The 12,002-nt window shown below is 39.9% G+C and overlaps 1 protein-coding gene across 1 annotated transcript in view; it reads left to right on the forward strand.

Moving 5' to 3' along the window:
• Positions 1-12,002, forward strand: part of LOC144595576 (deuterosome assembly protein 1-like) — a 66,108-nt gene that overhangs the window by 15,146 nt on the left and 38,960 nt on the right. The window contains exons 5-6 of the mRNA XM_078403136.1: positions 5,238-5,477; positions 7,640-7,785. Of these exons, the coding sequence (XP_078259262.1) occupies positions 5,238-5,477; positions 7,640-7,785 (386 nt within the window). The remainder of the gene's footprint in view (positions 1-5,237; positions 5,478-7,639; positions 7,786-12,002) is intronic.

Below are 12,002 nucleotides of genomic sequence, written 5' to 3' on the forward strand. Positions count from 1 at the left end.
TGCAAGAGGGACATGACTGGCAGCTCAATGTCCCAGCGTTTTGATGTTTTAGACATGGTCATGAGGTAGGCGAAAGAGGTGGAGGAGTTGCATTACTAATCAGATAGACTGTCACCGTGGCACTCGGACATACTGGAGGGTTCATCTGCTGAGACGGTATGGGTGGAGCTTCGAAATAAGAAATGTGCAAGCACTCTAATAGGATTGTACTATAGGCCCCAATAGCAAGCAGGGAACAGATTACCAAACGATGACAAAGCAATATGGGTTCACAGAGTGAAGGATTTTAATTTTCTCAAAATTGAGTAGAACTTGCTCAATGCCAAAAAAAGCTTTAGACAGGGCAGAATTTGTGAGGTGGATCCAAGAGGGTTTCTTGAAAAAGTATGTGGAAAGTCCAACCTGAAAAGGGAACATACTGAATCTTATGTTGTGAAATGAGCCTGGGCAGGTGATCAGTGTTTCAATGGAAGAGCATTTTGAAATAGTGATCACAACTTTATAAGTTTTTGAGATTGTTTTGAATAGGGAGAAGGCTGGACCTTGTGGTAAGGTGCTAAACTGGAGTAAGGCAAAATACATTGTTCTTCGGCAGAAGCTGGGATGGGTGGGGGGTGGATATACTGGGAGCAATTGTTATTGGGTGTCCACATCTAACATTGGGAGTTGTTGAAAGGCTGGTTGATCGTTGGTCAGACTCGTTTGTTCCAATAAGGTAGTGAGATAAGGATGACAAAGTAAGCGAACCTTGGATGACCAAAGAGGTTGCATTGCAAAGGAAACTATTGGAGAGCATTCTTTGGGTTAGAATTTACTCCCATTTCGCGGAGAATGGATTAATTAGGGACAGTCAGCATGGCTTTGTATATGACATAGAAAATAGGTGCAGGAGTAGGCCATTCGGCCCTTCGCCATTCAATATGAACATGGTTGATCATCCAAAATCATACCCCGTTCCCGCTTTCTCCTCATATCCCTTGGTTCCGTTAGCCCTAAGAGCTAAATCTAACTCTCTCTCTTGAATACATCAACGTGACGGATATATTTAACGAACTTGATCACATTTTTTGAGGAGGTGATCAATGAGGTGGCTGTTTTGTTTAGTTTAGAGATACAGTTTAGCGGAAACAGGCCCTTCGGCCCACCGAGTCCATGTCGACCAGTGATCCCCATACAATAGCACTATCCTACACACAAGGGACATTTTACAATCTTTATCGAAGCCAATTAACCTGCAAACCTGTTTGTCCTTGGAATGTGGGAAAAAATCCCAGAATACCCGGGGAAAACCCATGCAGTCATGGGGAGAATGTACAAACTCCGTACAGACAGCACCTGTAGTCAGGATCGAACCCGGGTCTCTGGCACTGTAAGGAAGCAACTTTAAGTGCGCCACCCTGCTGCCGTTGTTCTATATGGATTTTAGTAAGACATTTGATAGGGTTCCCCATGGTAGCCTGATCCAGAAGATTGGGATACATGGGACTAATAATGACTTGGTCATGTGGATTTGGAACTAGTTTACTGATAAAAGACAGAGGATTGTGGTGGAAGGACAATATACCGGCTGGAGGTTTGTGACCAGTAGAGTTCCTCAGGGATCTGTGCTGGAACTGCTATATCATATCATATCATATCATATCATATCATATCATATATATACAGCGCGGAAACAGGCCTTTTCGGCCCACCAAGTCCGCGCCGCCCAGCGATCCCCGCACATTAACACTATCCTACACCCACTAGGGACAATTTTTTACATTTACCCAGTCAATTAACCTACATACCTGTACGTCTTTGGAGTGTGGGAGGAAACCGAAGATCTCAGAGAAAACCCACGCAGGTCACGGGGAGGACGTACAAACTCCTTACAGTGCAGCACCCGTAGTCAGGATCGAACCTGAGTCTCCGGCGCTGCATTCGCTGTAAAGCAGCAACTCCACCGCTGCGCTACCGTGCCGCCCTATATATATGACTTGGATGTAAATATAGGTGACTTGGTTAGTATCTTTGCAGATGAGGTTTGCAGGGGCTAGGGACTGAGGAAGGCTGTCAAAGTATATGGTAGGATATAGATCAGCTACAGAAATCGGTGAAATGGCAGATGGAATTTAATCCAAGCAAGTGTGAGGTGTTGCACTTTGGGAGGTTAAATGTAAAGGGAAATTATACAATTAATGACATAACACGTAACAACATTAATGTTCAGAAGGATGACAGACCAGCATCTGCAGTTCTTTCCTACACATGTACAGAAGGGTCTTGGGGTTCAGATCCATAACTCCCTGAAAGTGGCAGCATGGGTGGATAGAGTGATATATTGCATTTGTAGGTCAGGACATTGAGTATAAGAGTCAGTGAGTCATGAAGCAGCTTTGGTTAGACCCCATTCGGAGTATTGTGTGCAGTTTGTGCATAGATAGGGTAGACAGAAATGTTTTCCCAGGATTGAAAAATCAAATACTAGAGAGCATAGCTTTAAAGTGAGAGGGGCAAAGTTTAAAGGAGATGTGCAGAGCAAGTTGTTTTGCAAAGATGTTGGTGAGTGCCTGGAACGTGCTCTCGCAGGTGCTGGTTGGTTGAAGCAGATATGTTAGCAGCATTTAAGAGTTTTGGATAGGCATATGGATATGTAGGAAATGGAGAGATATGGGATATGTGCAGGTAGATAAGTGACGGTCTTGCTTATTTTAGTTTAGTTTAGAGATACAGTACGGAAACAAGCCCTTTGGCCCACTGAGACCGAACCTCCCAGAACATTCACACTATCCTGCACACAATAGGGACAATTTACACTTATACCGAGCCAATACACCGACAAACCTGCACGTCTTTGGAGTGTGGGAGGAAACCGAAGATCTTGGAGAAAATCCATGTGGACACAGGGAGAACGTACAAACTCCGTACAGTTCGGCCTTCATGTTCGGCACAGACATTGTGGGCTGAGGGGCCAGTTTTGTTCCTGTTTTTCTATTTTCTAAAGTATTTTGCATCAGATCATGAAGTGAGCACCCCTTTGAAGCATATTATTTTCAACTTGAAGCTTTGGTTTTATCATAAGAACAAATCTCACTGTCAATTTGCAGTGTAAATATCAATCCAAAGCTGCAAGAAAAAGTCATTGCATCCCAGGAAAAGATTGAAATCTTCGGTTTGTGCATCATTCTCTGTGCATAAAAAACTATTAAGATTTTCATTTGAGTAGATTATTCCAGAATTTTGTCTTCGTTCCAAATTTGTATCAGTTCAAAATTATATTCCACCTTGCCATACAATTATAGGATATTGCAGAGTGTCACATGAAAGATGTGGTCCAGCAATTCTTTGCAGTTATCCCACAAATGTGGTACTATATCATCATAAACAGCCACGATGAGAACAATTTCTGGCCATGGATGCATTGGATGTTCTTTCATGTTCTCCAATGTGTGTGAATAATTTTGTGACACTTGTCAGTCATGTTTTCAGTTGCATTTAATGCCTCCGTTCTTAACTGTTGGTATTGATGCAGCATCTCTTGCAAATAGACTTTATTTGGGTTTTTCATATTTTGGGGTTTCATATAAATTTTAAATTCACTGACGATGTTACTTTACAAAGGCAAGATCTTCGGGGTTCTCTCTCTGGCTCTAAAATAAGCTTTGTGTACACACTGTGAATAACATCATCATTGCACAGCTCCCTGACCCCAATGAGGATCCAATCCTTTTTGCTTCATTGAAAGAAAACACATAGTACATCATCCCGATTTCGCACTGAATCCAAATATGCGGGTAATCAATGGTCGGCATGGGCTGAAGGGCATGTTACCATGTTGTATGTCTAAACCAAAATATCTCTATTAGTACCACTTGCATTGTTACGCCTGTATTGAGCCTTGTCCGTGCAATCATCAATGAAATAGTTTTATACATATTTTAGGTTTGTGTCTGTCGGTGCCTGATGACTATGTATGCACTGGAAAAATTAACCTTTTATTTTGAAATATGGGATTATATTTACCTCTTATTTCTTTGAATACATCAAATTATATTATTTGGAAATATAAATTGTACTTTTAAATATTTTCTGAAAACATAAACTGTTTGAAGTGCTGTTTGTTATAAAGATGCAATAAGCTGAGGAGAAGATATAAGATGTATTTGAACTTTCCCATTACTACAGCATATTCTAGGAGGTTCTTCTTTTAATCTTAAAGTATAACAGTAAATACAAGAAATGGAGATGTATCCAAGCAAAACTATTGGCATAGAAGCATATTCAACATTTTCCAGGTAGCCAAATGCAATTTCTTGCTGCAACCTTTCTTCTTCAATCAATAAGTTTGCTCTACTTTCTAAGCTTTGAGCCTCTTGCTGCCATCATACCTCTTCTATCAGCATTGGGAATTAGCTCTTTCTTCTACTGCTTGATCTTTCTTGCTGAAGCCTTGGCAATGCACAATATTTTCTGTTGAATTCAGTCAGAAACCTTCCTCTATTTTAGGGCAATTTTTACAGTTTAGTAAAACATCTTAAAAAATATTGATGCAATGTCACTAACAGTATATACTGTATGCTGTAGTATACCAGGCGAAACAATGTTTATATATTTTTAAAATATATTGAAATTCTCTATGATTTTTGTTTTCATCGTGATCCTGAGCTATATTCTCTGCAGAGCACAAAAAGTGCCATGAGTGTGCTCTCTTGAGCATGTTAGGCACAATTAACAGTATTTGCTTCAGTAAAATATATTCTGGCAATCGTCTAAATGCACACTTAAGTGAACAGTCAAAACAAAACTTATCTTTTTAAAATATATATTTAAATCCGGGGTGATTTTTTAATTAAATAAACACGATTGCTAATTGATTTACGCGGTTGAAGAAAAAAAGGAACAGCCAGAATTTCAACTCCTTATTAATTTTAAGTGGAAAAGTTCAGGAGTTTTGGGGCCGCTTAATTTTTTAATTTTTGACTGCGCCAACATTCATATCTTTCGATTACTGCTCTTGCCCTAGATCCACTAAAAAGTCACCAATTTTCAATCGGAAAAATAATAGTGAAATAAACATGGTTACAAACCAAATAGTCGAGCAACAATATGTTTTGGTGACATTGTGTAATTTGTTTATGAACTAATTCTATTATAGATAGGTAGAAACAGTATTCACTCTTTTTTACCAATTAAAAAAAAAATCAAAACAAGTTTATTTTTATCCTGCTGAGAATTTACATTTGACATTTTTCCCAAAGCAACAGCCCCAAAGTTCTGATGCCAAATGGAATAATTGGAAGCAGATAGAAATATGTGAATCAGAAATAAAGTATCTGAGGACTTGTGTGGCTTGTGCTCAGGAGACTATCAGGAGTGATGAGGCCAGCATTGAACAAATGAAGAGTACTATTGAGCAAAAGACTACACAAGAAGAATTGCACCAGGAGGAGCAGCACAATTTCTTGGAAAAGATTAAATGTTACCAAAAGAGATGTCAGGTATTTGAAGTTAGAAGTAAGCATGAGTTGAAATGTGGTGGTAAAGTTAAGTAATTTTAATTTGTGATCAATCGCAACAAAAGGTGTATAAATATCTTAGTAGCCTTTAAACAAGATTGAGCCAAGAAGTTTCCCAGAATTTGTTATATTATATATGTTCTGTTTTCATTTCCTTTGGATGATCAATGAAGCAGAAACAATACTGTAGTTATGGATTTAAGCCCATATAGTCAAGATAGTTTAATCTGTATAATTCCTTCAATTCTTCAAATTATTTGATTTGCCATTGATGGCTCAAACGTACTTGTGTTTCTCCTGTGACGTATAATGAGCACCACCACCATGATATCATTCTGTCATTCACAAGTCACATCTAAGTGTAACATGCTTGTAGTTCACATTCTAAAAAATAATTAATCCAATGTTAATAGAGGGAAGTATAACAAACTCAAGGGGTTAATTTCTTAGTCAAAAGCTATGCATGATATTTGTTTCTACTTCCTTTCTTGGGTCAGAAGGAGTTTATTTTTCCAACTATGTACAATCAGATATTTTAGAAAAAATAGCTTGAACGCAGCAATAAAGAACACTTTATATAAATATTCTGTCCATTTCTCCCTTACGTTTTTTGAGTTTGATTATATATTCCGAAAAGATCTTAGAACAGTCTTTCCTTTTCATAGCTAAATTGGCTACATAACGATTTACAGTTTTAAATCCAAATGCAACATTTCCTAGATGCACATTAGCACACTTGGATTGTATTCAATTTGTCACAGTTATACTCCAGAGTGAATTCAGCAATGACAAGTAATTATATATTCAATGGATTCATCAATCCTACAGTTAATTGTACATGAATGAGTCTGGATTTTAAACTTCTACATGTGCATTTATTGCAAAGCAATTGAGCACTTGAGGCTTGAAGATCTTGTAGACCAGCAATGCCTATTATGGGTCGGTGTACTTTCCAACCAAGCTACAGGTCTGTCTTCAGTCTCAGTTAAAATACCAGGCTCAACCTTGTTACCACTGGCAGCCCTTGTTTATATTTGACAATGCAACAATGATTTTTTTTATACTGCAGTTAAACATTTTCCTCAAATTGTCACCACCAATAGTAGTAGTTTCTCTAGATTTTTTTCTCAAGTTATTGTGTGTGACAAAGTATATTGTATTTTACAAATTCTTGTTGAAACATTATCCGAGAAAGTGCAGATTTGTTTCTGTGTTTTTTTTCCTCCCTCCACCTTTCTCAATTCATTGAAGGATACTAGATCTTTACAATATTTTTTTCTTGAGCAACAAAAATCTGTTGTTTGTTTTCTTTAAACTATTGCCTGTCAAAGCAAGTTTTCCATTGGATATAGCCAGTATTTGGGCTAGAACCACTGAAAATAGACAACATTTCTCATATTTGCCCATAGGTAGAGGGACTATAACAATTCCAAATTCCTAGAACAATTTCAAAGTTGCAGGGAATATCCCAACTTCTCTCCTGTGCTGGCCTGCTGAAACCTAAGGGCTCAGGACAAAATTGCTGCAATTGCCTTGCCCGGCAGTTATACCGGAGTAGTTGGCTGCTGAACCGCAGAGAGTCCACTTATATGAATGGAGTGAATGTTAAGAGGGACACGTGTGAACATAGAATAATTTACTTTTTAACGAAACAAATTTGCTTTACTATTTTAATTGTTTAATTACATTAGTTGTTACTTTAGGTCCTTAAAATAAATTTAAATGTCAATGGTTGTGATGCTTTGGAATGTTCCTTTATGGCAAGGGATTCAGAAGTATTCAAAGTCCACACTTCTTGACAGATTTGTCAGTAGAATTTGCTGGGCCATACTGTGCCAACTGTCGGTTCTTTTTTTCGGCCTTTTCTTGGGATGGTGTTCTGGCCATCACCCCACTGTCCTGCCCATCACATTGTTGTCATAGTGTCACACTGGGTCCTCCCACTGTTGTCAGTTAGATCAGGATAGCTGGAGATGGTAAGAACAAAAGCATGTTAAAATGTGGCTTGTTCAGTGGTCTGCAGTGAGTGTAAATGGCTTTTCACTATGTGCAACCTTTAGTCTCTATAGTGACAAAATGTGAAGACTCTTAATCATGTATCACAGAGTGGTAATCTAATTCAAATATTGATCTTGTATATCTAGAAAATGGAATTAAAACTTTCAGACCTGCAAAATGAATTGCAATCACGAGATGATCTATTACAAGTGAACCACTTGGAGCAGAAACAACTGCGGAAGGAGCTCGCCAGGGTCAGACAATCCATAATGCAAAAAGATGATGTCTCAAGGTGAGTGTGCAGAGGCTGACAAATAATTACAATCTGCAATTCTATAGGATGATTTTAAAATTGCACTTGGATGCAGGTTTTTTTAGATCTGAATCAGAAAAAACCGAACATTTTCATTTGAACAAAAAATTGGAGCAATGCTAGTAATATTATCACAACTTAATCTGTATATTTACAAAAGGTTCTCATTGATTTCTGTAGATATTTTTTCCACCTATTAAGTGAGGTTTAAAAATGAAACTTGGGGTAAGAGGCAGGCTTTTGGTCGGTAATTCGTAACTTGGGTTACAATTGCTCCTCCGTGATTTTTGAATGCTACCTACATTTGAGCTGCAATGAAGCTTTATCATGGGCCACATTAAGGATGGTAATCAAAGGCAGATGACCATTCTAACTAAAATACATTTATATTCTGCAATACACTGAAATATATAGAAACATAGAACATAGAAAAATAGGTGCAGGAGTATGCCATTCAGCCCTTCCTGCCAGCACCACCATTCAATATGATCATGGCTGATCATCTAAAATCAGTACTCCGTTCCTGCTTTTCCCCCATATCCCTTGATTCCTTTAGTCCTAACAGCTAAATCTAACTCTCTTGAAAACATCCAGTGAATTGGCCTCCACTGCCTTCCGTGGCAGAGAATTCCACGGATTCACAACTTCACGGATTCCATGCATTCACAACTCTCTGGGTGAAAATGTTTTTCGTCATCTTAGTCCTAAATGGCCTACCCCTTATTCTTAAACTGTGACCCCTGCTTCTGAACTCCCCAAACATCGGGAACATTTTTCCTGCATCTAGCCTGTCCAATCCTTCAAGATTTTAATGTTTCTAATATAAGATCCCCTCTCATCCTTCTAAATTCCAGTGAATACAAGCTCAATCGACCCATTCTCTCATCATGTGTCAGTCCCGCCGTCCCAATTAATCTGGTGAACCTCAATAGCAATAATGTCCTTCCTCAAATTGGGAGACCAAAATTGCACACAATACTCACCAGGATCCTGTACAACTGCAGTCGGACCTCCTTGCTCCTAAACTCAAATTCTCTTGCAATGAAGGCCAACATGCCATTAGCTTTCTTCACTGCCTGCTGTACCTGCATGACTGATGTACAAGCACGCCAGGTCTCGTTGCACTTCCCCTCTTCCTAATCTGACACCATTCAGTCTGAAGAAGGGTCTCAACCTGAAATGTCACAATTCCTTCTCTCCAAACATGCTGCCCGTCCCGCTGAGTTACTCCAGCTTTTTGTGTCTATCTTCGGTTTAAACCAGCATCTGCATTTCCTTCTTACACCATTCAGATAATAATCTGCCTTCCTGTTCTTGTCACCAAAGTGGATAACCTCATATTTATCCACATTGTACTGCATTTGCCCACTCATCCAACCTATCCAAGTCATCCTGCAGCCTCATAGCATCCTCATCGCAGCTCACACTGCCGCCAGCTTTGTGTTATCCGCAAACTTGGAGATGTCACATTTAATTCCTTCGTCTATATCATTAATATATAGAAACATAGAAAATAGGTGCAGGAGGAGGCCATTCGGCCCTTCGAGCCAGCACCGCCATTCATTGTGATCATGGCTGATCATCCACAATCAGTAACCCGTGCCTGCCTTCTCCCCATATCCCTTGAATCCACTAGCCCCTAGAGCTCTATCTAACTCTAGGGAAGAGAATTCCACAAATTCACAACTCTCTGGGTGAAAAAGTTCCTTCTCACCTCAGTTTTAAATGGCCTCCCCTTTATTCTCTTTATTTTGTGGCCCCTGGTTCTGGACTCCCCCAACATTGGGAGCATTTTTCCTGCATGTAGCTTGTCCAGTCCTTTTATAATTTTATGTCTCTATAAGATCCCCTCTCATCCTTCTAATCTCCAGTGAATACAAGCCTAGTCTTTTCAATCTTTCCTCATGTGACAGTCCCGCCATCCCAGGGATCAATCTTGTGAACCTATGCTGCATATATATATATGGTAAATAACTGGGATCCCAGCACCGAGCCTTGAGGTACCCCAATGTCCATAAATATTTCAAGTTTTCAAACAGTGCCTGAAACATGCCATGAACAAAATGCATTCTGTATGTCTTTCTACGATTCTTGTTATATAAAGCATTGGTTCCATCTATGGAAAATTATATTTGTCAAATAATCTCTTGTTAGTCTTTTTCAACATAACCCAGCTCTATCAGGGTTATGGAAACTCTAAAATGATCAGTTTCCAAATATATTCAAAGACAAACATTTGTAGATTGACACCTGTGTAAACTCTAAGGTTGTTCTAGATCAGAATGTTTTCAGCATTACACTGTAACCAGGGAGCGAGGTGGGAGGGGCAAAGTGAAAGCAAGATCATTAAGCTTTGGGAAAGGGAATAAAATTGTAAAAATTGGGGAAATTAGTTCCATGGGGTCGAGTGGGTGGGGGGGGGGGTAGAGGAAGGTCAGCTTGAGCAGCAGAAAAGTAGGGTGCACATTGTGGGCTGATTCCTGTTTCTTCACACTGTGCTGAAAAGGCACTAGTCTGTTAGACTGCACCATATTTGTCTCCTTCCAGCTGTACATATCAGAGCTTCAGGAAATCTGGCATATAATGCTTAACTTAAAATGCTGGTAAAACTCTAAGCCTCCAGCCTTATTGTAATATTTAAATTACTGATTGGCTCCTTGGGAGCAGGTTAACTGCCTCCTTTCAGTTCACCCCAGTTAAAACTGGAAATTGATGCAATGCTAATGGTTTAGGATTGAGTTACCAATTGGTATTGCAGTGTTTAGGAAAGCAGTAAGATAGAAATCTCATGAATGTCTAACTATATCAGTTGACATTCCTTGCGTTCTTGATCTGTTCACTCTCTGTGTAACAAAACTGTAACCATTGTTTCTCATTGAACAGCCCCATCTATAAATTAAAAGTGATGAGAGCTCTTGGGATTCCAAAACTGGTCTGCATCTCGTGGTGCTGTGTTATGGCTATAACTTTACGTAATAATCCTGTCTACTTTCTGGCATCAAACTAGTGCTGTAACTCTCATGGGGCCTTATTAACAGCAGTATCAGCAAGATATTTGATGACTATTTGATAGCTTTAAACCTAAAGACTATTCAATTATTGAAGTAGAATAGAAGTAGTATGATTAGCAAATTTTAATCTAGTTTGCTGTGCTTCTTAAAAAGAAAACAGTGGGGACTCTAAAACCAAGCAAGGACAAGGGACAGCAGATACTGGAATATGTAATAAAGAATGGAGAGCAGTTGAAGAAACCAGCGTCTTCTGCAGCATCTGCAGAGTGAAATGGACAGTTGACATTTTGGGTTTAAACTCTTCGTCTAGGCTGAAAGAATAGAGGGAAATTAACCAGCATAAGGTAGGGGGGAGAGATGGGGCAAGAGCAAAGAAGTTATAGAGATTGATGAGGAGGGATTGGTGAGGAGTGTTTGTGTTTGGCCTTGCCCTGGCAGTGGAGGAGGTCGAGGACAGACAGGTCGGCATGGGAAGGGGAAATAAAATGGCAAGCAACTGGGAAGTCACAATAGCCATTGTAAACAGAGCACAGGTACTCAGCAAAGCGGTTCCTGGTCGGTGTTTGGCCACACTGATGTAGAGGAGGTCACATTGAAAGAGTTAAATGCAATAGAAGAGGTTGAAGGAAGTGCAGGTGAATCTCTTTGTCACCTGGATGGACTTTCGGTCCCCAGCTGGAGGGGAAGAAGAATGTGTAGCAACAGTTGTTACACCTCTTATGGTTGCATGGGAAAGTACATGGGGAGGGCGAGGAATGGGTGGGGAGATATGAACAACCAGAGGGTGAACGAGAAAGTCATCCCTGCAGAAAGGGGTGGGGAGGGGGATTGGTGGTGGGATCAATTTGTTGATGGCAGAAATGTTAAAGAATGATGTGCTGGAAGTGGAGGCTGGTGGGGTAAAAGGTAAGAAATAAAGGAAGTCTACCCGGTTCTCTCTGGGGGTGTGAGAGCAGAAGTGTGGTATATAGAGGATATACGGGTGAGGACTTCGTCATCTACAGTAGGGGGAAGCTATGTTTCCTGAAAAAAGATGATCTGGAGTGGAAGGCCTCATCTTGAGAACAAAATTGACAGAGAAATTGAGCAAAAGGAATGGTATCCTTGCAAGAGACTGGGGGGGGGGGGGGGGGGGAGGGAGGTGTAGCCTAGGGTAGCTGTGGGAGTTGGTGGGTTTGTAGTAGA

This window comes from Rhinoraja longicauda, chromosome 7 (assembly GCF_053455715.1).
Source record: "Rhinoraja longicauda isolate Sanriku21f chromosome 7, sRhiLon1.1, whole genome shotgun sequence".
Classification (NCBI taxonomy): Eukaryota; Metazoa; Chordata; class Chondrichthyes; order Rajiformes; family Arhynchobatidae; genus Rhinoraja; species Rhinoraja longicauda.